Source organism: Phocoena sinus, chromosome 16 (assembly GCF_008692025.1).
Source record: "Phocoena sinus isolate mPhoSin1 chromosome 16, mPhoSin1.pri, whole genome shotgun sequence".
Classification (NCBI taxonomy): Eukaryota; Metazoa; Chordata; class Mammalia; order Artiodactyla; family Phocoenidae; genus Phocoena; species Phocoena sinus.
Window position 1 is genome coordinate 75,200,784 of NC_045778.1, and position 26,911 is coordinate 75,227,694.

Below are 26,911 nucleotides of genomic sequence, written 5' to 3' on the forward strand. Positions count from 1 at the left end.
GACCTTGACAGCCCTTGATTTTTCTCTGGCTTTCAACCTATCTGTATCGGCAGCCAAGAGGGTGAAACTGAAGTCTGAAAAACAAAAAACAAAAAACAAAAAACCTGCAGCCCCTTCTGAGATGCTGGTGGTGGTGAGACAGCATGAGCTATACCCACGTGTATGTCCCCACCCAGGAGCTGCGTTTATCTGTTTATGGAGACAGTTGAATCTCCATCATGCCCTATGGAAGTGCCTGGCTCCAGAGAAAGAGGCTGATATGCTCCCTGAAAAACCAATTCAACAAACACAGCGAGGCTGCTCGCCTCCTGAACAGACGTCCTCAATTCCCTTCACACCCCTCCCTGCCCCCACCCAACCAATTTGTGCAAAACCCCGGGAAGGGTAGCCCTCCCTGTAATTCACGGATGTGCAAGGAAGGCTTCACAAATGGCCACGCCGTCCACCAGCAGCCCTGGAAACGTGTACAAGGGCCGACAGGCTCATGCAGATGCCCCTCTCTGGACTGGCTCTTGCTGGTCCCCTTGCCTGAGCCCCAGCTCAGAATGTGGGAGGACCCCCGTCAAGGGGAACCAGGAGATGCCCCGTGCTACCCGCCTCCCCCCACCTAAAAGTCGTTTCTCTTTCCCCAAACATCAAAACGCATAAAGAGTCTCAAAAAAATTCATGGTTACTGGGAAACGATCACAAAGAATTTCTTCTTAGGTACTGGAGAAAAAGTATTTTTGTCTCAAAAACAAATAAACTCAAATGTCTGTCTTACACTGGTAAGTCCAGTACAGATTAGTAAATGTCAATGAAAACAAAAAAATTCACAGTAGGATAAAAAAACTTTTTTTAACCTTCTCGTGTTCTAAAAAGGGAGCAATGATTGATTGAGTGAGATACGGTTTGTGCACCTCCAGGGAGGGGCGAGGGTCAGGGCCAAGAAGATGAAATTCGGACTCACCACAAAGACGCAGAATGCTACCCTGTGATAAAGAGAGCCGGGCAAATGCAGCATGACAGGCGCCTAGCAAATGCCTAGGAAAAACCCACCCCCTAAGACATCTGATTACAGGCTCACCTGTCGCCAGGTAAAGGCATGCGTGGCATCCCTGTGGTATGCTCTCCGTCATCAACATATCTGCCGGCCTTTCTGGGGCTTTTCATTCCAGCTACAGTCCAATAACCCCCTTTTATCCAGCTGCCTGCTAAGCGTCTCCTCCACCAAAGGGGCTGTGCTTATTATGGACGAATCGCTCTTTGTGAAGAATCAGTGCATCCCACATGAGCAGCTGAGATGTGTTAACATTTCCACAAATAAACTCCCAGAGATTTATTTTTCCAGGGAACTGTATTTGCCCACTTTGTTCTGCTTCCCTTACAGTACTCGACCTTACTGAAACACAAGGCAATTGCATCTCAAATGAAGGCCCCCAAATGACCCTGGAGCCACTGGCGAAGGCGACGGGCCACGTCTTATATGGAACCTGGGTTAGACTAAGCACTCAGAAACTTATGAAGGAAGGAAGGAAGGAGGGAGGGATAAAAAAGGAGGAAGAGCTCGGATGTTCCCTTTAGTTACACAGGGGGGCAGAGGAGAAGCGGCCAACTTAGGTAGAGATGACAATGAAGAAAGGCCAGTCAGCCAGAGAGAAATAAAAACACAACGAACAGAGTGGAGCCGAGGGGATTCTAAAGGCGTCTGCCTCTTTTCTGTTAAATAAAGAGAAGCGCATTGTAAACAGCTGCAGAAAAAAAAGATGATGAAATGATTACAGGACAACGGTCTAGCTACACCAAATTACAGGTTTCCTCTAGAAGGCAGCATTTTTCCCTATTAGAGAAAAAAAAATAATAGAGATGGGAACACCACTCACTCTTTCAGCTCCCTGGAGCCAGGCTCTCAAGATGGTGGCTGTAAGGATGGCCCAGAGGTAACTGGTAAGGAGCAAGGGTTGGGGAGGGGTGGCCACATCACCTGAAGGTCACCAAGGGTACCAGCTTGTAAGAGTCACCTTAGGACTGGACTCTCCCAGAATCAGGCAAGTGGCCTCATCATCACTGTCCTGGCCCCAAGAATGACAGTGGTACCATTTTAATAACAACAGCATTCTTGGAGGCAGGGGGACCGATGGGCACCCTTCTCCCCCGCAACTCTTAACACCATTTGAGCACTTGCCTGCACGTGGCACATACTCCAGATGCTACCCTCAGCCTCCGTTTAGAAAGACCTGCTTGAAACGTGGCTTCAAAGAAGTCAGCAAGGACCCGTTCAGCCCGGAGTTTGGAGGTGGGCTGAGAACACCCGGATCTGTGCTAAAACAGCTGCTGACCGAATGGTCCCTGATCCTTGCCAGGGCCTTGTCCAGAAAATGTCATCGCCACCTGAAGTCCCGGGAGGGACAGGGCTGGGATTAACCCAGAGCTGCTCAGAGCGCATTTCAGAATCACCGGAGGACTCGCCTGAGATGCAGGCTCCTGGGCCTATCCAAGACCCACTCAACCAGACTCTCGGGGGCTGAGACGAAGGAGTCCACAGTTTTAACAAGCACCCTGTAAATTCAACTGAAGTACACACTGAGTTAGGGCCCATGAGGTAGCCATCCTCCTTGCTGTTTCAAAAAACATGACTTTGTCGGAACCAAGTTCCAAGTACTTCTGGAAACACTGCCTTCACACCCGTTTCCCCTTTCCATCTTCGTGAGCATGAGAGAGAATCAGAGCACTGCCTGCTCTGTCAGCTCTGCAGGGTTTTGGCTGAAAGCAGAGGTGTAGGCTGCACCTTGCCCTGTCTGCCCAAAGCAAGAGTAAACCAATCAGGAGGAACACACAAGGAAAAAGTAACCACCAAAGACCAAGTGCGGGGCTAACAACAATCTGTTCCCTATTCATTATAAAAATCATTCTGGGGGCTTCCCTGGCGGCGCAGTGGTTGAGAGTCCGCCTGCCGATGCAGGGGACACGGGTCCGCGCCCCGGTCCGGGAAGATCCCACGTGCCGCGGAGCGGCTGGGCCCGTGAGCCATGGCCGCTGAGCCTGCGTGTCCGGAGCCTGTGCTCCGCAACGGGAGAGGCCACAGCGGTGAGAGGCCCGCGTACCGCAAAAAAAAAAAAAAAAAAAAATCACTCTGCCACTGAATCCACAGTCACAACGTTAGTGCAAACGATACACTACAGGCATACGATTCTACTTTAAGGATCAAAGAGGTGGCGCCAAAGTTCAGTTAAGACAGAGCTCGTGGGGCAGTAGTTCAGTCACCTCCAGGAACAGATTTCTGAACTTGACTTAAGAAAAAGTAAGTCTAAGAGAACTAGAGTCCCTTGCTTTCCAACTAGTGGCATGAGCCTGTCTCCAAAAAAAGCATTAGATGACAGGAACAAAAGGGGCTTATGCTCTGAAGAGACCACTGCACTCGAGTCCCACCAAACGCACCCGGGCACTGCCTGCTGGGTTATTTCCAGTCATGCGGAGGAGCTCAGAGTCTTGCACCACTGGGCTTTGCTGCCCTTGGAACTAGACTCGGTGGACCCCACTGATGCACCAAGACTTGACCCTCCAAGCTCCAGACACTCATCAGATGGCCACGAAGAGGCCCATGGGAACCACTGGCACAGGGACACTCCCAGAAGTAGAAGATGGCACGGAGGCAGAGGAGGAGACCCAAGAGCTGGCTGGGCGTGGGGGAGGGGTAAGGTTCTTCAAACTCTTTATCTACTTTCTGTTACCTGTCTCCTCAGAGGGATGCGCTTGGTCAGCTTGTGCACAGCCGGCTGGCTGCTGAAGTCCGGCTTCTTGGTCGTGTTCTTCATCCGGCACACGATGACCCCCACCACCATACAGGCGATCAAGAAGACCCCTATGCAGTAAATGGCTATCTCCAGATACTCTGGGGAAGCTGTGATCTCCTTTTCTCTTACTGGAGCTAGATTGCAGATCACACGAGAGGAACAGATAAGCAGGCCACAGAGTTAGGACACTGGACTGATGCATCCTGGCAGAACTACAGGAATCAAAAGGCGACGACCGTTCCCAAGGCAAGACGGGCTTCCCGAGAACTCAGCGCTGCAGGAGGGCATGGGCTCCGGGCCAGCCGTGCACCTCTTCCAAACGAAGGTGAATAGCCAGGGGCTCCTCACTTTACCACCGGGGCCCCGGTGGTCACTATCTCTATCCTCAACGGGCCTCTGCAGTCTTGCGATCGTGGTGGATTGGCTGCCACCCAGTTACAAGGGGCAGGTTACGAGGTCACATTCTGTTAGACATTTGGGCAGAGTAAAGCAGCCAACCACAACCTCAACAAAAGGATAGTCGTCTTCCTTGATGGTCTCTGAGGCAAACCATTTAAAAATTCTTAAATATGAACGATGCCCACTTTTATCTCTAAAGGAATGGCCTCAGTCTTATTTGGGTAAAGCTCTTCCAAAGGAAGATGCGACAAAGTCACTGACCCAGATGAACACAGTTCCATAGGACATGAGATAAATATTCATCTAGTAGGCCGGACTGGAAAAGGTACCGATTTCTTAATATAGTCCAGTAGGTTATTCAACTAAACCAACAAATGCATTTAATATAAAGACTGAATTGCTTATAATATAGAATCATTGCGTCCATACGATAAAAAGCTTGTAACGTTCCTTCATCAATAACCATTTAAATTTTTGTGTATCTTGTTATACTGATGTCACTGCAACTTTTCTCTTCAAGGGAAAATAGAGATAGTGTCGCATGTGAGGATACATATAATGACTTAAGTTAGCACATTCTTATGCCAACTTCCAATAATGTCTGCTTCCTCCTTAGTGCTTAACGGTCAATCGACAAGCAGTGTATTTCCAAGTAGTATTTTTCTCAAACTGCATTCTTAGTTAATGTGCTTGTACTGTCAGGCAAATTGGTTAAGAAGTGCCAATCAGGCACCTGCAGAACGCAGTACTGCAAGTAAAAAGCAAGCTCAATACAAGAGGCATCTCATTGTCTCAGAGCAAATATTCACAGAGCAGATTCACAACAAAAGGAAACACGAATGCAATGGCATTATTTAAAGCTTATACATTTGAAACAGAAAACTATTTGCAAGATAGTCAAAACTCTTAGCAGCACAGCACAAAACGAAATGCTCAATTTATTTTTACTGGATATAAAATAAGCATGCAGGTAGGCACCACACTTTAAAAATAAGGAATTAATAGCTGGAGTAGCACATTATGAGCTGGCAAACCATAGTCTATGCAGTTTCACAGAGGAAATGACGAAGAGACAGATGCATTAAAGGAGACAGTAATTATCAAGAAAGCTTGACTAGGATAGAGATATCGGTTAAAGATTCAGACAGCAGCCATGTTTAGGCAACAGGGCTTCGGTGATGTTGATTTCTCTGTAGGGTAGAAATAACATCAAACCCAAGATGGCCAGAGCATGCTTTGCAGTAAAAGCAAACTGAGAGTCCGTTGCATTCCACCATGCAGCAAGCCACCGATCCCCAAGGTAGGTAACACACTGCTTCTGTACACCCTACGCACGGGGGTGCTTCTCCCCGGGCACCTCAACATACACCCATCTATTTACATCTTGTTAAAAATAGAAAGCAGAACAGAAGTAATAAAAGTACTTATGGGATTTTAGCAAAATGGAATTTGACACGAGAAAAAATTACTTTGGATTTTACAAAGTAATTTCAACTTCTTCCTTAAAAGAAAGGGGGATGGGCAAATCTATACATTGACCCAATGACTCACTAAAAATATAAGATCCCTTCGGGTTTGAAGGGTGAAATTTCACTCGATCATAAATGTGAGGGTGGGATCTCATTGCCAGTGAATTTCCAAGGCAACTTTCTTATCCCTGGGGGATAATTTTTAAACATTTAAAAAACTCTTTATGCAAGGGGAAAAGGGGCCATTTCTGAGAACAGAAGCTGTGTTAATTTTATAGCAATCAACCCAGAAGAGGGAAAAAACCATGGAGAGAAAGAGCAGTATATACCTGGCAGAACTGTCAACCATGCAGAGTGAAAGGATATCCCAATAGAATTACCCGCCAAGCACGTATATTCCCCAGCATCCTCAAAAGTTACATTCCGAATATAGAGAACCTCAATTTCTTTGTCCGTGGTATTAACACCGGCGGCCTAGAAAACAAGGAAAGCAAGAGAAAAGGCTAGACGACACAGGAATGATTGTGGAGGGGGCCATGGAACCATGAGGCGTCGCACCGGGGGCTCCGGAGGGTACCGGCCACCGGAAGATTCCGATTTGCAGCCCATCCACAAAGCCCACAACCAAGAGAGACTGAGCGACACGGAGCAGCTCACCTCCACAGGCCCGTCACCACACTGGCTTCACCACCTAGACATACATGCATGCGATCAAAGGCATGGAAAAATCAACCCACAGAGATCCATTCTCTTGGCCTTTGCTTTGCTTTGCTTTGGATATAGGGGTGATTTTCCAAAAGTACGGCACCCAAAAGTCCAAGTTGGGTTCTGGTCCTGTTGGCTGCAGACTCCCACCTCGAAAAAAGGATGGTTCTGTCTAAACTGTCGTGTCGTAAGACAGCACACCACAGATAAGCCCAAGTGGACACCTGGCACCTCCTTCCAGGCCTGTGGGAACCACCAGGGTGAAGGGAGTTTGTGCTGGTCAGCAGGCTCTGCTTATGTTTACTCCCGCGTAACCACCTTGACATACATTGCATTGAAAGAAAACGGGAGAAGGCATGATCTTGGTAGCGAAGGAACCGGACTCTGTTTTTTCTTTTCTTAATACAAACATTTGAACGTGGGTCACGACAAATCGGGAAAGGCAACCTGCTGTCTTCAACAGTGGCCAGCAGTACATCTACTCATTCAGATGGAATATCCTTGAACTGGGAAAACAAAGTCAAGGACAGCGTTCCTTAAGCATCAGTTACACAATCAAGAAAATGATGCTCTGTTGAACCGGTTACATCATGCCAATATTTCTTTCAAACTGTGGGGCAGAGGAGGTATGAATTCTGCTCCTATGCAAATGCCACAAATTCAACAGGCATGCCGGCGTGCGCTTACAATGGTGCTGGCGTGCAGTAATGATGGGAGACGTGCAGCCCGAACGAGATAAACCAGAAGGAACAACTTAAAAACTGGGTGGGGGTGGAAGGTAATCTTTAGAAGAAGTTAGAGCAAGCACTTTGAATATTGTGGGCATTTTTCCATGGCTGCTGGTATCATACCAGCTGCATCACCAAAGAAAGATTATGATGAATATACCAAGACCACAGAGTTATCCTATAAGCTGCCTGCAGTCTCCCAAAGCACCAAGTCTTTTCAGCTTCTATATCCAGCCTTCTTTAAAACAAAAACAAAAACAAAAAAAAAAACGTTGTTACCTTGCTGTTTTGGCAGGACAGTGAGCCAGGCAGACTGGTTGGCCTGCCCTATATAATTGGAGACCTTACAAACATACTCCCCAGCGTCCGCCTCAGTCACATTGAACAGAGCCAGCACTTCTGCATTGGAACTATTTATCCCCGAGTGCTGGAACAGACATAGGAGAACAATATAATGGCCAACCAGGAAGGACTTCACACTACCTAGGGTCCCACCACCAACACACCACAGAAAAACAACCTCCATCTCATCTAAACAGCAACATCAAAGGGCTGTGGGTTTAGAAGGAAGAAAACAAGTCAACTAGTGGACAGCAGAAGTGACCCAGTGGAGAGGGGAGGAAGGGTGTGATCAATCCCCTTGCAGAACGGGTCCACAGTTCCCCAGGCTGGTCATCTCTTTCCAGCTGTTTGGATCCTTGGTGTTCTCAGCTGGAGAGAACACTTCATTGGTTTCATTGGTTTAATGTTCTGAGTTGAGCTTCCTATGGTCCTGCTGGAAGACTGTTCTTTTTTTTTTTTTTTTTTTTTTTTGGAGGGGGTACACGGGGCTCTCACTGCCGTGGCCTCTCCCATTGCGGAGCACAGGCTCCGGACGCACAGCCTCAGCGGCCATGGCTCACGGGCCCAGCCACTCCGCGGCATGTGGGATCTTCCCGGACGGGGGCACGAACCCGTGTCCCCTGCATCGGCAGGCAGACTCTCAACCACTGCGCCACCAGGGAAGCCCTGGGAGACTGTTCTTTTAAAGGACATTCTCTATGAGCAGCTCAACGTGGGAGACGTGGCAGGCAGTGCACTCAGAGCATTTGTACAGACTTAACTGCTGCTTGCTATCACCATCTTGAAGAGCAAGACAGATCTACAAAATAAAGAGGCTGGTGCTATTAAAACAAGGTCTTGCAAGGAACCAAATAAGGACTACAAGGGGAAAGAAAGTTTCCTTGTTCAACATTACATGACTGCAGGAATACCTTCTCAAGCTTATCACTAAACCACATGTGAATGAATTTCAAAGGTTAAGGGGTCTCTCTTAAAAGGAAAATCTAAATTGTTTCTAAAAGGTGGCTACTAAAATGTGATCCTAACATCGTATTAAGGGATATTAAGAGAAGACAACATCAGTGTAACAATAAACGTTGGTACAACGCCTCAAGTTTACAAAGCTCTTTCCAGCTACTTCATCCCATTAACTCCGCATAACGCCCTGTAGGGGAGATACTACCACTTCTATAGATGTGCAGCTAAGCCTAAATGTCCCATCTAAGACCTCAGGGCCGATAAAGAGCTCAACTATTCTGACTCCAGCTTTGGCAGTCCTCCCGCTACCCCCTGGCTCCCTTCTGAGGCTTTATCAGCCAGCCTAAGGATCTGCTAATTCTTAAACACACCCTGTGCTGAACACGTGAGAGTCGTCTTCTCTCAAATCCAACGGGAAGCCAAAGAACCTGTGGCCAAACCCATCAGGGAGACCCCGGCCGTGGGCGTCTTTGGATTCAGAACGTGCTCACCTTCAGAACCTTGAGGTAGGGCAGCCCGTCGGGCCCGTATTTACTGCCATTCTTCTCCACGTGTTTGATCCACTGGATGTGGGGCTGGGCGTCGCTGTACACTTTGCAGACAAACTCCACGTCGCCTCCGACCACAGCGGAGGCGTTTGCCGGTAGTCCGGCCTGGAGGATGGGCCGGTGTGGCGATCGCTCTGGGGGAGAGAGGGATGGAAGGGGGAGCAGGGCCAGGACGGGGGAGGGGGGCGGGGGGAGAGACGAACAAATAAGTTGTGTTGTCCAGAAGGCTGACCGTGAACTCAAGCCAAAAAGGCCTCGAGCCTGCTGGCTGACTCCTTTGAAATAACACCATAGCCCGACACAGAACAAAAACGACTTCAAAGGAGACGGCTGGAGCGCGACCCTTGTGAAAGGAGTACTTATTTAGAAAACTGAGAGAAGAACTTACTACATCATGAGTCACTGGACGTCCGTGGCCACCTGACGAACAAGGGATGAGATTTTATTCTGACAATCTAAAAGACAAATGGCGGGGAAAGAGTGCCTCTTCTCTCATCCCGCTGGGGACACCATCAGAAGCTCACCTTGGTCGTCAGCTTAACAAATCCCAGGGAAGCGACAAGACTAAGGTCGCCCTGAATTCCAAAATGGTGCCTATAGGCAGTGTCTCCCCGTGCATTTCTAAGATGCTCTGAGAAGACTCCCATCCATTGTTTCAAACAGAAAATAAACTAAAAGCTAAGGCCCAAAGTTACGAACAAACGGTTTCATGTCTTTGCTGTGGCATTCACTCCATTCGGTCATTCTTTGTCCCATGCCCCCATTCACCTCCATAAGTAGTTAAGTGTCACTGTGCATCCCATGCCGGATGCACAGACAGACATTCCTCAGCTTATTCAGATGTGGCACCGAAAGAACAAAAAGCGACACCGGTTCCCAAACCCTGGCCATGTCTCAGGCTGTCTTAAAGGGGGCCCCATAGAGAAGAAGCCAGCAATTACTTCCCACCCACCCTCATCTGCCTCAGTCTCTAGGGAAACTCTCTGGTTCAGAGGCGGTCTCTGCAGAAACCCTGTAGAGGCACCCACACCAAGGTGCAGGAGCAAACACACACCAGGCTCCTCAAGAATCAAGTAACAGACCAGCCTGTTGTGTGATCCTGTCCACAGAGGCACCATAATCACAACTGGACTGGAACCTTCCTACACAGCAGCTCGGTCAAGAGTCACACACCCAATCATCCGTCCATTCACAACTATCACCCCATGCCCACCTACCTGTACGCACGGGCCACCGCCCATTTCCCTCTCCGCGCTGTGGGTACCACTGCCTTCACCCTCCAGCCTAAAACACCACCAAGGAAAATGAGGACAGGCCAACAGGCCCAACACAGCAAGGATGTCTCTATGCCGCGCCTAAGTACCCCCGCGCACTGGGCGGGAAACAGCCCATCAGCACGATGGCTACCTAAGCCTTTCTATATCTGGGCTTTCAGATTAAAATGTCATTCAGTGGAATGTGTTGGACAAGAGCCAGACCATGTGCAAATTGATTTTACTGCAATAAGCCTGTTGCTGGTTGTAAAAACTTTAAAAAAAAAAGGAAGGAAGGGAGGGAGGGAGGGAAAATCGAAAAAAGAAAAAGTGCTGGTAATTACTCTGAGCACATTTCATTCCAGAATCTCCCATCACTTCACAGACACCTATATTTTTCCATTAAAAAGATAAAGATTTCAGATCCCCAAAGAAGTCATTCATTTTTCACAGTATCACCCGCACAGGCTAAGCAAAGAGCCCAGAAGTCGAGTCTCCTAGTTTTTGTGGGCAGAAAATGTCAAAGCCGGGATCCTTTCAAGCATCACTAGAAACACTCACTGCTTGGCTGAGACACCATCCTAGCGATGGGCCACTGCGAGTCTCCTGGTCCAGCCGGGCGGCCAGCTGGATGCTACAGGGACCTGCCAGCAGCTGGCAGGGACAGAGCTCTGGTTCAACCCCGGCTCGCCCCATCCACGTGAGAAGAACAGAATTAAGTCCACACACACTCTCCCCACCAGGCCTCCTCCCAAGAGATTTAAGCCCAAGGTGCACTGCCCTCCGGGCTGGACACGGCCAGCCAAGTTCACAAAATAGGCACCTCTGCACCTATCAAATACTGAGGTAGTTTACGCCTTTCCACAGAGAAGTGAATGTCAGGTATCGGTTCATTCTCTGGCTCAGTTTTCCAGTTTTGCGTGCATGTGTTTGCATGTTCAGAGATAAATATTTACAGTGGACCTAAATATTTATTCTCAGAAACAAAGGTACTATAAAATCTTAACTGTCATAAGCCAGATCAACTGAATTTCAAACCAAGTCCTCTTTCTTAAACATGCTTGTTTCTCATAAATCGTTTCACAAGCAAACACTGTGCATGTAATACCAAATAACGATGCCCATGAACAATGAGGTCTTTCATACGGCACGACAGCTCCAGCCTGCGCCAGCCTTCAGCGGAGAACGTCGTCACTGGGGCAACACTGGCAGGGCCCACGACGGAGCTGCAGTCTTGTTTTACTTGTGGTCAGCGTGCTGCTGCGCTCTGGTTATTAAGTTATTCCATTGCTATCCGGACTATGTTCACCAAAAAAAAAAAAAAAAAAAAAAAAAAACCACCACCTTTGCAATGGTTTCATGTTATTGCATTTGCAAATTACAGCGTACCAAATGTTACCGCTTACGGTCTTGAATTCATTCTTTCAAGTTTTCTCACCTTATTCAAAATAACCTCTTAGCCACCCCAACTCCCCCTCAGCCCTTTCTCACTTTGGGTACAAAAACTGCAAGCTGGATCGCTCTGTAACCGAAACCTTACACCGCCTTCCAAAACTTATTACAGCTGCCTTCAGTATAAAATGAAACCTTAGAGAATGTTATTTAAAATGTTTTTAAAAAGTCAGTAGGCCTCATGTTTCGTTTCTCCACATCAGGCTTTGATTTCCTTTGCAATCTTATTCTCTGCCCTTAAACAAGTCGGAGAATGAGGCCTGAGACATCTTGGAAAAGGTCCCTGGATGCCAGCATCTGCCGAGCACGGCGCTCCCCTTTCTCAGATCCTTCAGTGATCACTCTTCCTTGTGTCCATCAGACCCTTAAGAACAGGAATCGTTAGTGAGGGGATGACAGCGATTGGACTCCCGTTCTAACTTCTGAAAAGCTGGGGTGAAAGCAGGGTGCAGATGGCAGCTAGGAGAACAGGCTGGGTGGCAGCCCCCAGGAAGCGGGCAGCCCCTCCGAGGCCCGGCCCAGCAGGCACTTGGGAAGCACCGCGGGGACAGGGCAGTGACGGTGGGCACGAAGACCCTCCAACAGCGAATGTGTGCTCCTCGGCCCTGGGCCACACCAAAGCCCTTGGGTCTGCAACTCTTTTGGGCAGCAAGCTGATACAAAAAGAAGAATTAGTCAGTGAATTATCTCTGGATGAGAGAATAAAACCCAGAGCTGGCCCATCTCTTGTTCTTCTGCGATAACAAAAGTCACATCTTCTCTGCCAGGAAGGATTTCGTTTTAGGCAAGGGTCTCTTACAGCATGTTCAACTCTCAGATATTATAGCAAATAGATTTTTCTCTTTACCAGGGGAGTGAAATACATATACAGAAAAGCTGACGAGCACCTCACCTGTGTTTTTACTGAAATGTTTAAAAATACATATTCTGGGTTCAGCAGGTTGCAGGGGCCAGTTCACGGGCCCAAAAGAGGATGAGAACTCTTAACAATAGAGATTCTAAGGTCCCTGTGTGAGCTCCAAATTAAGACAGAATGGAAGGCAGTCCAAAGGGCGTGGCTGCAGCCAATGGACAGTTGGCTGCCCTGCTGGAATGAGGTTCTACCAAATAAATGTGTAGTAAACACAGCCCGGAGTGCTTTAAAAAACACATTCTCTCCCCCGCATTCTCCCTCACTGCCTTTTGTCAAGTGCTCCAAATGAGTCCACTTTACCGAACCAGAAGGCCCAGCTGCTAAGAGTCTAAACGTCAGACGGCCTGTCTCAAAATCCTGCTCTGAAGCTAGGACCAGGAAAGCAGGAAGAACACAGCCTGCTTCATTCCAAGGGCTAATTATTGAGAAAGAGAGAGAGAGAGAGAAAATACCTGAGTGACAAAGAATAAATCTTTGTTAATTGACCATTTGAAACTTTATAACATGCCCATCCTCTCCTGGACATAATAATACGTTTGCTCATAAGAGATCTACAACTTTTGCTCTGACATAGCAAAGGCCATAAAAAATGTCCACCGGGCAGAGGGGCCTCCTGTACGGACTCAGTAAATACGCATCCCGGGGATCAGAAGGAGAACCAGCTTCTTAAATCACACCCTATAAATTAATCAAGCCCAGAGTCACTGGTTTCCCAGCACACACTGGTCTTCTAAGTATCTCTCCCCAAAGTTCAGCAGCGCTTGCAGCAAAGAACCATTTCAAAACCCCGCTCTCTGGCAGCAAAACACCAAAAGACTCCAATCACACCGCTTGCCCAGGACTGATCTGGAAACAGAAAGCCTGCTCTCGGGGCGCCCATTCATTTAAGGAACGTGAAGAACCCTGCCTTCCCTGTCTTTAAATTAAAATCAAAATTTAATTACCTTTCCTCTAAAATGGCAGTTTCTTAGCAACTCCAAGGGGCTGAATAAGGAAAGAACATTCTGCGATTTAGAGAACAAGTGAAAACAACTGAGAATTCTTGTTTCTAAAGCCCAGCCTCCCTTTTTTCTCAAGAGGAGGCGGTGGTGGCTTTTGTTGCATAAAAAACCCGCACTAAACCAGTTAGCATGAGGCATGGTTATTAGGGGAGCCGATCAAAGGCCTCTGAAGTTTGAGGAGCCCAAAAACCTGCTAAAGCCCTCATGCTAATTACAATTAGTAGAAGGAGTTCATTGTCTTGTCAAGACTGTGCCAAATGCCCTCAAACCAGACAGGCCACATCTAGCTGGGTTCTGAGTTTTGTTTTCCCTAAGCTTCCTCCAGCCTCTAGAGACTGGCACAAAAGAAGGTCAGAACCAAAAGTGATCTGGAGGAAAAGGGACAGTTAGGATATAGGATGAGAAGGTGTGCCAGAGGAGGAGTACCACATTTCTTTCTTTCTCAGAAAGAATCAAAGTATGCGTAACCAGTATTTTGCTTGTCACCTTCTACAACGGGCTAGGGATGCTGGGTACTTGGAATTACTTTAAAAAGACAAAGGGGGGGGGGGGGGCGGGAAATGCATTTTGGTAGAAAGTGACTGGTTTGCCGCTCTTTCTCCAACCTGCACGTAGCCTCGTTTTCCTCCTGCTTGGACATCTGACTCTGGAAGGTCTTGAGGAACTGGGCTGGGGATCCATCTTCCTCTGAAACATACATGTTTCTCGGCAGAGAGAGCAAAGTCTGGGGAGCAAAAGCTGGTTTGGGAAAAGCCAAAGTGTTCTCCCTCCAGCACTGAGGTTCCTCAGTGACTTATGGAGGCTGCACCATGTGAAATGCTAGAAGCAAAACACCACTAATTCCTTTGTGTTTGCTCGATGAGGTGGAGACGCAGGGTGAAGTGCTGGCTGAGGCTGGAGGGCCTGGGAAGCCCAAAGCAGGCGGAGGCACAGTGCCTTCCTTAATTAATGTCATAGACGGTATTATTTGGCTGGGAGTTGAGTGGCTTCTACCAGCTGGGTGTCAATTTAGGTCTTCTTGGGCAAATTACAGGAGCAGGGCCGTGTGTTATTTACACCCCAAATGATTACGATACCCTGATCTCTGTGCCTTCGAAAAGTTAAACTGGAACTGAAGACTCTTTGGCAGCCACAAAGGTATGCCAATTTTAGGTTCAAAAATGCCCTTCTTTTTGTTAAAAGGAGACATAGCTTTGGGATGATGAAGAAGTTCTGGGAGCGAAAGCGGTGACGGTTACACAACAATTGTACTTAATGCCCCTGAACTGTGCACTTACACATGGTTAAAATGGTACATTTTATGTTATGTGTATTTTACCACAACTGGCAAAAAAAAGAGAGAGAGAGAGAGAGAGACATGGCAAAGGTGACAATATCACAGAGTAAGATATAGTCCTAGGATCATGGAAAAGCTGCCTTCTCAATTAGTTTAGCACGTTTATCTTGTCCCATTGCCTAAATGAAGGTTTTTCTCTCTTCTGACACAAAGACTCTGCACAAGGTCCCCCCCACCACCCCGTATTGTGCTTGGTTTTCACGCTGATGCGAAACTCAGACATCAGTCTCCCCAGGCTCCCTCCTGAGGAGCTGGGGTAAACACAGCTGAGAGCAGTCACGCTGGGGAGCTCCATCACGGAGCCTCAGCACCCCGCCACTCGCCATAGCGGGTGCAACATCTTTCAGGAATGCAAGATTATCAGCTGGTGTCTGCAGAGCTGGGTTCCCTTCATGGGAAGAGTATGCTAGAAACAATAAAAAAAGAAGAGAAAAAAAAAAAAGTCCAGGAATTAAACAGACCCTCTTGTTACACAGGCAGAACTCTGATTTAGAGTATCTTTTCTCAAATGATCTGCAAAGAAGCTAAAAACCAAACCATGGAGGAGTCGCAAAGACAGCAGCGATCCGAATGAAGCTGTTTAGGATGAAAATGTTGATATCAAAAAAGATCCAGAAATAGGTCCCAGAAAAATATTCACCCAGGTGCCCAACAAATAGGTGTATGCAAAGCTTGTCAACGGAGCCTCTCTGGTAACTGGAAACTAGAAGATGAACACAGGTTAAATACCCAGCAAAAGGGTGACGATTAAATAAATTATACTCTGTTCACAAGAGACAGCACACAGGCCACTAGGAAAAATGAAGCAAAGAGATACGTACAGACATGGAGAGATGTCCACGGTAATAATGTTGACAGTTTCATCAACTTTCACCATTAAAAAACCTTACTTCTAGAGGAAGTCCAGAAAAATCCATCATGCTAATCTCTCAGATGCCTTACTTTGCTCCTGGGGCGTAGTCAAGCAGAAGCAAAAGCTTTTAGCCCATCTGAGCAAACAAGAAATGCCTCCCTTTGGTAACGAACCATAGGAGAAGTGGAACAATAAAACCTCATTTGTCTTCTTAGAGGCAAACTCAGACCCTGAAAATAAAAGTGATTCTAGATAATTCCTTGCTATAAGCATCATCTAAAGAGAAGTTTCAAAGTAGTCACCCAGATCACAAAAGGCTCCAATATGAATTCTACGTCTCTTCTCACCATCCAAGGCAAATGGGAGGCCTCAGGCCAGCCTGCAACCCTGTCCACTGCCCACCGATCACTCAGTGATGGTTCACACACAAGATGGTTTTGTTTCTTTTGGCCAAAATGTAAAATTTAAAGGACTAAATCCTTCATTTCTCAGTCTCAGTCCAGAGTGTATACGGAACCAAATAAAACGAGGAATTAATTCCTTCTTCAAAAAAAGCACAACTTCCAAAAGATTCCTCCCAAATAATATGCAATGCGTATCTTAAAAAAGGAGCACTTTCACGCTGAGATGGTAAAGAATATGCCTGGGGCACCACCTGACCTGTGATGTGCGCATTTATTTGGGATGGACAGAATTCCTACAGGCCTTGTTTGAGAGAATTCTCTAAGGGGGAGGCTCCAGGAGAAAGAAAGTAAAAGGAGAAGTTCTATCAAGATCCAGGAATCTCCATCCCTATTTATCACCTTCTCACTGCGGCAGTTTGGGGTCTTTTGCACCGTAAGCTGAGAACCCCAAGAGGCCAAAGCACGTGTTTCGTTCAACCAATTGTCCCAAACACCCTCTAGGCCAAGCACAGGATGCCCCATAGATAGAGGATTAATCATTACAGTACAATCAATAAAGACAATCCCTGTCGAACGCTCTGCTCTATCTTTTCCCTCTAAACCAAGGCACTGATGTCCTCATCTCCTCATCTCTCTCTTCTCAGAAGGAGAAACAGAAAAACCTTCCCAGAGAAACACTAACATCCTCCCCTCAGCCATCTCTTCCCCACTTCCAACCTGACTCTGACCTCACTATGGCGAAACTCTAAATGCTGCCTCTCCAACTCAGACCTGCTCTTGAACTTGGGAACACACACACCCCTGTTACGATAGGTCGTTTCTGCCCTACCTTCTCCTGACTGTGAAAATAAACCAAACACAAGACCTGAATGTAACAGCAGGGTGTTCTAAGGGAGGGGGAATCCACAAAAGCACTCCGGTGGAAGTATTATTTAAACGGGGAAGAATCTGTTGGCATTTCTACACTCATCTTAATGAGAGTCGGCATAATACGTCTCAACTGGGGTCTTTTGTGAAAAAAGGTGACCGGTAATTGAAGCTGTATATATACGTTTAGAGAGGAGCTCGGAAGATCCCTTGCATTAGGATTTGCAATATGTTAAAAACCACATACCCCCAAATATAAGTAACTCAGGCTTATTCTATTATTTCAATTCAGCACATACTGATCAAAATCTTGCTAAGTTCTAGCTCAAATTACTGGGCACTGTAACTGCCATGGATGAATCTACATCTTCACGCCAAGCTTACTTGCCCAGAGACTAGTAGCAACAAGCTTTCTCTCCGCCCTCTGCGCCCACCTGAATTATTTCCAGCTACGACGAAGAGACCCTCTTACAAAATGCTGTAAGTCATTCACTTGTCTGTAACACTTCTACATCCTCTTTGCCCGTACCATAGACTCAACGCCAAAGATCAGACAAGAGCTCAAATATCAACCCTCACCCCAGTCACCGCAGTCAGGCCCACTGCCAGAATCTAAAACAATCAATCAGGCTTCCTTCCTCAACTATGGAGCAGAGGGCAACTAATAATGGCTTGCAGAGAACATGGCAAATATGCTGATACGGCAGTTCTCACGTGGTCCCATCCAGGCCAGCGTGTGCCTGCTCCAACCCCAGGAGCTGGCACCCACAGGCATCACCTGCCCTCAATGCCCAGAAGGAGTAACTTTGAGCTGGTATCAGTCCTGCAGGAAAGCGCTTTCTGCTCAGTACATTCGGCACTGATGTAGCCACCCACTGGCCAGCTTTTGCCCCTGGAGTACCTGTTGTGAAATAGGTATGAAAAGCCACTCTGTAGCAACCAAAAAGCTCGTTAAACAGTAGCTACCAAAGGAAGTTTTGAAATCTGCGTCCTGAAGGAAAGGAGAGGACCAACCACTCCTTTAGCCAGGGCTGAGCTGAGTGTACATGTCTCGGCTTAGAGCTATGAAAGGAGGTGTGGGACCCCCTAATGACAGGACTAGACATCGCTAGTGGGTCCCATTATTTAAAAGCACCGCCCTCCTACCAAAGCATGCCATCCCCCATTTTACAGATGAGAAAACTGAGGTTCAGAAGGTCCATGACTTCCCAGGCCACAAAGCTAGCAAAGGATGGAAACAGGATTTGAACCACTCACCCACGTAATTCCCACCAGTACCTGCAGAGGTGCTCAGGTGTCCCCCCGAGGGTTGATGCTGTAGCAACGGTTAGGACGAGGAGGCAGTATTGGCTGCTGGAGCCACAAAAGCAGCAGGACTTGGCCTCCTACACAACCCCCGCTACAGCCCCACCATTCCACGTCCACTTTAACAAGCCCACTTAGGAAGGCACCGCTGTGACCTGTGCCTGGCATGGCACCTCCATCCATCCGTTCTCAGCTGAGGGGCTTTCTGCCTTCCTCCAGCTAGATTTCACAACGTCAAGCTGGCACGCAGAACCAGTATCAGGATAAACACCAAGTCTTGAACTCAGAGCAAGAAATGGAAAAGAATTCATTGGCATCAAAATCATGAATATGGAAAATCAAATGAGGTCTGGCCAGGAAGCTTCTAGGTCAAGATGCTTCAAGTTGAGAATCCCAAGGGGCTCTGTGGAGCTGAGGCCTAGCGAGTGCCAGGGAAATGCACAAGAGCTCCAAGTTGGAAGGTGAGAGTCAGGTGTCCGATGCGTTCATATCTCCAGATACACGGTATTGTGTAGTCTCATGCCACCCGCACTGCAGCCACCCTCTTCACTCAGAGAAACAGAAGCAGTGTCCGGGAGCCATGATGTGACAGAAACTAGGACAGAGAAGGGTCTTCCGTAAGGAGGCAAGTGGCTGGGAATGGTCCTAATTTTGAGAGCCTCACTAATAAACCAACCAGTTAATTAATGAACTAGACCACCATTTCTTCATTTACTGAAACACTACTTTGTTCCAACCTGACACCTCCCACCAAAAAGAAAGGTCCGCTGCACTGCAGAAGTGTGGTTTCAGGGGCTCTGACTTGCCTCAGTCCCCTCCCTAGGGCTCAGGGGTCACACTGGGTCCTCTGTCTTCCCAGGACGGGACTGCCCCAAGCAATAAACGATTGACACCACCTCTCCCACTGGACGGGCTGCCGAGCGCTCAACGTCAGCCCCTTAGTCAGGCCTATGGGTCAGCGCCCGCAATAACAGCCTTCGCTCCTCCTCGACACACACCTGGGGGGTGGCAGTCAGCGCTGGCACGGACCCCTCCTTGCTTTCGGGCTGAGTTCCATGACGTCTGAAGCCGGGTTACAGCAGATTGACGTCAAGGGCCAGTGGACAGCGCTGTCCCTGTCTGCCACCGAACAAGACAGGGCTGGCGGAGGGGCCTGGGTGATCCCCTCACAGCCAGAAGGGACTCTTGGCCCCGACCGGCTCCCAACCAGCCACCGAGACACTGTGTGTTGCTTATAGCTCTTGCCCTGGGAGGACAAATTTCTGGAAAGTAGACTGTAGAGGAGTAGGCAAGGCTGGCCTCTGCAAATCCAGAGGCCCCGTATCCACCTCTGCGGCTCTGCTGCCCCCCAGGATACCCGATGCCAGGTGAAAAGCTCACATGTTATCTGATGCTCTCTGGGAATGCAGACCTGGACATCGAAAGGAGGCAGAGTTCACAATTCCAAGCCAAGGAAAGGGTCTATATGAGTCAGAAGGAGCAACTGGTCTTCTGAATACTTCCATCTCTCTCTCTCTCACATTTTGGGGTTTTTTTGGAAACAGAGAGCTGCACGTGGGGTTCACCTTTGAGTCTGGCTGAGGCAGCTGCTGACTCCACAGCAATCCTGAAACAGAGACAGCAGTGTGGTGCGTGCAGCGCGAACCTCGGATTCGAGAGGAGCCAGCTCTGGAGTTCCTTCGAGCCCTTGGCAAAAGTCACTTACCCGCCCGGAACCTGGAGGTCCCCAGTTGTAAAATGGGGTGAGAGGTGGAGGTAACGAGACCAACTCGATGAACCTGAAGCTCTCAAACTCTACAGCCCTCTTCTGCGAGCTCAAGCAACTATCTCAGTCCTGGGAAAGCCCTGACAACAGCAATAACCAAAGATGGAAACCTCAGCAGGACAAGTGACCGTCAGCCACTGGCCGGTTCTGGCGGTCCCAACACGGCATCCAGGTTGTTCAGTAAACTTCTGGTTGAGTCAATAAAGGCCATTTAAGACGTCTTCTAACCCTCAAAGGAGTTTCCAAGTTTAGAAAGGAGGAAAGTAGCATTTGTTGCTAGCCACCTAGGTACCAGTTGGGTGTTTTCACCTGTTTACCCAACCGATTTCTCATAACCACTATAGTGGGTTGAACTGTGGCCCCAGAAAAGAAAAGTCCATGTCCTAACCCCCTGGCACCTGTGAACGTGACCCTATTTGGAAATAAGGTCTTTGTGATTGAGTTTAAGGATCTCGAGATGAGGTCATCCTGGATTGAAGATGGCCTCCAAATCCAAGGACAGGTGTCCTTACAAGAGAAAGGCAGAGGGAGATTTGAGACAACACGGAGAGGAAGAACACGGGAAGACAGAGCTGGAGGTGGAGTGATATGTCCACAAGCCAAGAACTGCTGACAGCCACCAGAAGCTGGGACAGAGGCATGAACGGATTCGCCCTCGGAATCTCCAAAAGGATCCAACCCTACAGAGAGCCTGACTTCAGACTTCTGGCTTCCAGAACTGACAAGAGAATAATTTCCTATTGTTTTAAGCCATCCAGCCTGTGATGATGTGTTACAGCAGCCCCTAGGAAACTGATACAGCCATCACAGAAACGAGGTAAGCATCACCGCTGAGAGAGGCTCAGAGGAGCTAGTCACTTGTCCCAGTTCTCTTGGTCCCCAGTGTGTGGGCCGACAGAGCCGCTATGCTCACAACACCAGGCTGCCTTTATCTAACATTAGTGAGTCTCAGCACCTTCCTTTTCAGACATGAGGAGAGTGAAAAAAAAGATGTCATGAAGAACCTAGGGGTAAGACAGGAATTAGGACACAGACCGACCAGAGAATGGACTTGAGGATGTGGGGAGGGGGAAGGGTAAGCTGGGACAAAGCGAGAGAGTGGCATGGACGTATATAAACACTACCAAACGTAAAATAGATATAGCTAGTGGGAAGCAGCCGCATAGCACAGGGAGATCAGCTCGGTGCTTTGTGACCACCTAGAGGGGTGGGATAGGGAGGGTGGGAGGGAGGGAGACGCAAGAGGGAAGAGATATGGGAACATATGTGTATGTATAACTGATTCACTTTGTTATAAAGCAGAAACTAACACACCATTGTAAAGCAATTATACCCCAATAAAGATGTTAAAAAAAAAAAAAAAAGTTAAAGGACTTCTGCCAGGCTGCTGCTTCTTGGTGGCAGGGCCCCAGGCAGAATTCTGCGCTTCAGCCTCACTCACTGATGAGCTACGGGTGAACACTTGCCACCTCCCAGAGCTCGCTATTTTAAGGAGAGCCCGTTTTATTATCACCACAATTACTGAGATGTGGAGCTTCACACTAATTTTCCCTTGCAAGTAAATGGCTGAAAAGTAATGGTGTCAATTTTAATGAGGATCAAACAAGGCTCCTAAAAGGCTCCCATAAACCAAAGCGTTTCCCTCACACACAACAATGGCTCGCTATTTAATTCCAGAACACAAGAATGTCACTTAAATCACACAGCTTTTACATTAAAGTGCTTATGGGAATGCCTTTCCAAGGAAGAATTTCAATAAAAAGGTCTCACCCAGTTCGATGCGTCGTCATATCCAAACTACAAGCCTATGTATCATAGCAACAAAAATAAAACCTCGGAGAATGGGAACTAGGTCAGGACTTCACTTTCTCTGGGAAAGAGTCTCTGATATTCTGTCAAACAGAGATGGAGCTGAGAGGCTGCTACCACGCAGCCATGTATTAAACTTGGACCTACAGGCCACCAGAAACTCACAGTTCAAGCCTGAACCCCTTTTGTTTCCACTTGCCGAGATGTTCAGGATGACTGTCTGCCAGCCCTGTAAGTCTGCCCGAGACTCTTCAGCTGACTCAATTCTTATTTTATTACCACTTCTCAAAGCAATTACTAGGGTTTTGAGCAAAGATGAGAGTATTTCACACCTCCATCTTTCCTGAAAATGTCTTATACTCCACTGACTTTTGGCTTCTATTTATAAAGAAGGTTCAAGGCTTGGAAAATTATTGGGGTTGAGCTTTAATGGATATTCCCAACCAGCATTGTGTCATTATTGGCCCACGTTTAGCTGGGCGATCTCCCAAATTTGTGACATAATCAGGCCTTTCTCTGCATTACTCCATACACTACGCTCCCTCCACATTACACCACTGAGTCATACGCTCTTTTCAACAAGACTGATCGCCAGGGGATTAACATTAGACGGCGCGATTCTATTATTCAGCAGCCCAATTCAAATCCAACCCTAAACTCTAAGAGAGATTTCAGGGCTTCACAGAGATGAGCTGCCAGAAAGCTGAAAGGGGAGGTGGGGTGAGGGGCTTTTGAACGTTTTACATAACAACTCAACCTAAAACCTGCTAGAAGCAAGAGCCCACGGCTGAAGTGGCCGAGATATGACTCCTGACTCCTGGAATGGCCCCAGCCAATCTTAATGAATGATTTGTAGATCTCTGCAAAGCCAGGAGCCCCAAAGACTGCTGTTAACACAATTATTTTATTCCCACAATAAATGACTTTTGTCCAAAATTAACTATTTAGAACTTTTAGCCCCCAAACTTTCTTTCCTTTAATAGGAACACTTTCATGTCAAACTCAGGATATGCGAGGCCCAAAGTGAAATCCAAGTGGTGTGCTCCTCTTTTTTTTTTTTTTTTTTAATTAATTTATTTTTTGGGGCCGCGCCACGCGGCACGTGGGGTCGTGGTTCCCCGATCAGGGATTGAACCTGCGCCCCCTGCATTGGAAGCGTGGAGTCTTAACTGCTGGACCGCCAGGAAAGCCCAAGTCGTGTGCTCTTTGATCGATAGACTTATGACACATCAATGCCAAAATAAATGTTAACCATTTTCTTCTCATGTGTGAGTGTTACTTCTCTTTGTGTTTGTTTGGTAAAATGTCAGTACATAGTGATTCCCACTAAGAAACATTCCACAAATATCTCTGTGAGAAAAGAAGGCTCTTAAAACTCAGGCTTTTATGAATATCTGTAGAATCTACATTATACAAAATCCTTTCAAATTTCACATTAAGGCTTCTGAATAACAAAATGTTGTTTTTTTCACTGAACACTTTACAAATGGAGATAAAGACTGAATCATGCTTTCTAAGGCAGAGTTTCTTATGGATTTAATTTAACCTGATAGAAAATTAAAATGGTTTTCTATTTAATTTTCAGTTAACCTAAAACTTCAATTAACCACATCTATGTAATTTGGTTAATCAAGCTGTTGCAAAGTTTCTTTAATGGCTCTTTGGGCAATCCAAATATCTATGGGGTCTCTCTCCTCAAAGAGTTTATATTCTATTGAAGGAGAAGAAATGCCCACATGTGAAATAATACTAAGGGCACATGCACAGGAAATGATGGTGGAAGGCCTTTGTTTATGGATGCACAGGGGGTGGGCATGAGTTTGTGGGGTTACAGAGGGTCACACTAATGCAAAATGAGTCAAGGTGAGACTGAGACTTTAGCAGGAGTCAGAAACCTGCATGTGGGGATGTGCAAACCGATTAGGTAACCCACAGCAAGGACTCAAGGACAGGTGGCCACACTGAGAGTCAGGGTAGATGGCAAAGACAAAAGGTGGCTTCTACAAAGAAAAGATCTCAGCCCACCATCCCGAAACGAGACACCTCCTAGGTGTAAGTTTATCAATCCTCCAACAAGACAGAGAAACAGCCTTTCTTCATCAGTTACAACAAAACCCATCATAATAGACCAGACCTAGGAAGAAATTTGAGTTTCCAGGACAACAAGCTATGTTGTCTTAAGATATTTCCTTAAAATAGCTTATTTAAGCACTTTGATTAAAAAAAGTATTCATAAGCCCATTAAAACAGTTCCCTTTTCACAGAAGAAATAGCTTCTAGGAATAGACGTTGAACTTGTAGTGTCTAATGACTTTCTTCTGATGGGACTGAAGGGTCCCTTGACGTTAACCTTCGTCCAACCAGCTATAAGCTCAGTCATTATAATACCTTTTCCTTTACTCTTCAGCCAGCATTATATAGTTGCCCTTCTTTCAGCAACAACGTTCTCCCACAGCCTAACTGTACCTTTCCCTGCAGACACTAACATTTTGCAGAGAAATCTCAGCTTCCAGAACATCAGCACATCTCACACCACATCCACATTACACAAGATGATGCTTGGGAGCCAAGGGGATCACGCAAAACACACAAAACTCAGCTAATCAGGAAACAGAACACTGTCAAATGACAGAAGAATCCTTCCCAAATGATAGCGTGTATTTAGAAAGAATGAAAACAAACCAAGTCTCCTGAAAGCATGGGGAGAAACAAGACTCACTTTCACAATTTCAAATGGGTAAAGCTGCAGCAGGCTGGCACGTGGCTGCCACTCGGGGAGAAGCAAACTCACCAACAACATCGAGGTGGTACGTGTGATTGATGGACCCGTAATCGTTCTCCACCACACAGGTATAATTTCCTTTGTCGGATGGGACCACGCTTTCCATGATAAGGCTCCAATGCTGGGTTCGTACCTGCAAAGATGAGAGGAAAGGTGGTTATTGAACAATCTTAGTACAGAACACCAGGCGCTTTGCTTTCTTGATTTAAAAAGAAGTTGAGGGAGACAAGGAAGGTAGAGGAGAATCACCTGAATTCTAAATTTTCCTCATAATAAATACTCAGACTGGTGACAAAGGAAAACAACAATTATCATCATGGTGAACATCTGGCAAGCTGACATCTTCATGTTAAGATACAAAAGAGTGTTTGCAGTAGGTCTGTCACTGTCATGGGTTTGAGGGGTCCTCCAGGAGCTGCCAAGTGGCCGGGGAACCTAACACTAACCCACAGCATCAGTGCCCCAGGGCAGGTGATCCTCAGACTGCTCATCCACTGGGAGCCCGCAAACCCTACGGCACCAAGGAACCACGCAGAGCAAACGCCAGTGAACACGTACTGTCAACCAGGCACTTTCCTGAGCGCTCCTTTCCACCGCAGCTAATTTAACCTTAACTCTCCCAAGGAGCCCACAACGTAGGTGCTGTTATTGTTCCTGGACGCTTCTGGTTTGAAGTCCTCTTAGATCCTTCCCCACAGCGCTTAGATGCTGCCAGGACATCTCAAGAAGTTTCAGCTGGAAACACAGGTCTGCCCCTCCCATCTCTGGCTGAATAGATGCTACATGTTCCTGAGATACACTCGGAATTTCAAATATGGGAGCAATGAATCCTCAGGAAACTTAAGCTGTGTATCCATCTGTTTACAAACTCCTTGAGACTTTTCAAAGATAAGCAGCACATGAGAAAATAAGTTATTGTGATTCTTACCCTAGTTCTGTCAACATGCAAACAGACTAGATTCTAAGGTTTCCACCTTGCTTTCAAAGTATTTCAATAGACTCAGGCTTTCAAGCAAACATGATTTTTCCTTATCAAGGTCAAAATGCAGATTTCATCTTTCAGGTTCATGGCTTTAATATTTCTCTCCAAATCCGTATCATTCTTTAGAGGCATTTTGGACAAGGCATTCTGGAGAAATGGAAAGAAAAAATAAAAAGCCAGGGCCTCCTCATCTTATTTCAGGAATTCCAACTGACCTTCTGAATGATCCCCTGAGCACTGCAAGTGTTGTCTGCCTTAATCACATAAAAAACCGATAATGCCAGCAGAGCCTGCGCAAGCACACGAGAGATTCAAGGAACTAAATTAGAGAATAAAGAAAGTCGTCTCGTGAACGCTCCATTATAAAAAGGGGAGGGCAGAGCAGCTGTCCACTTTGAAAAGCAGAGCCAACAGAGGTAAGAGGTTAGAAGAACACGCGATAGTACAACTCTTTTCATGTCAGCCGTTCAGTTCAGCACAAGCCATCACAGCAGAGTGCGGTTACTGACGCTGAGTCCAAAAACAAGATTGCTGGTCGTCACTAACAGTCTCGGGAAGCATCATGGGGGTGAAGGCTGGATTCTTCTTCTTAACAGACTACAAGCCCTGAATTAAGACTGCGTTCCGAGCAGTCACTTTGCTTCAGCTGCTGCCTGAAAACGACTCCCCCTGTAAACCATGGAGGTTGTTTCAGTCTAAGGTCCTAGAGCTGGTGATGGGGTGTTCGTCTCACTGTCCCAGGTGAAATGTCTGGCAGTCAATGAACTTGAAGTCATCAGACCTACGATGGAGAGAGTCTATTCTCTACATTGGAGAAGACTCACTTCTGCTCTTGGCTGGGCCACAGACTTTTAGGAGAACCAAAACAAGAGGCTGTGTCTCCTCTTGGGATAAGCACCTTCTTTGCAGAATGTATAAAAGGGATGCTCAGGAAGAAGAGAAGATGTGGATGCTAAAATCTCCAGTTTAAGAATTCCCTATGGAAATCCTGGCCCCCCTGGGGGCTACCCTGGAGCTGTAGGCTCAGAGCATGGAAAAGGCAGGTGCTAGCTCCTTGATTTAACTCGAGGCAGATAAGCCCACAATGAGACCCTCCCTCTCCAGAAGCGCTCCGCAGTATCAGGAACAGGGCTCTCTCGGCCTCTGAGGAACCAGTCACGTGGAGGGTAACTCGGGCCGATGTCACCAAGCCACGTAATCCAGCATTTAGCCCTGCTGTAAATATTCAGTTCTTTGAGCCCCTGCTCAAATGTCATGCCCATAAGCCC

General features: G+C 47.1%; 1 protein-coding gene across 19 annotated transcripts in view; it reads right to left on the reverse strand.

The window, feature by feature from the left end:
• The window catches only part of FGFR2 (fibroblast growth factor receptor 2), a 103,777-nt gene that overhangs the window by 28,307 nt on the left and 48,559 nt on the right, over positions 1 to 26,911 (reverse strand). For 4 of the 19 annotated variants that reach the window (XM_032608376.1, XM_032608374.1, XM_032608365.1 and 1 more), the window contains 4 exons: positions 24,671 to 24,794; positions 8,865 to 9,055; positions 5,971 to 6,115; positions 3,705 to 3,907 (listed from right to left, as the gene is read on the reverse strand). In XM_032608376.1, the coding sequence (XP_032464267.1) occupies positions 3,705 to 3,907; positions 5,971 to 6,115; positions 8,865 to 9,055; positions 24,671 to 24,794 (663 nt within the window). Of the gene's footprint in view, positions 1 to 3,704; positions 3,908 to 5,970; positions 6,116 to 7,353; positions 7,502 to 8,864; positions 9,056 to 24,670; positions 24,795 to 26,911 lie in introns of all 19 variants that reach the window. The other 15 variants (XM_032608375.1, XM_032608373.1, XM_032608364.1 and 12 more) reach the window with 6 other exon arrangements.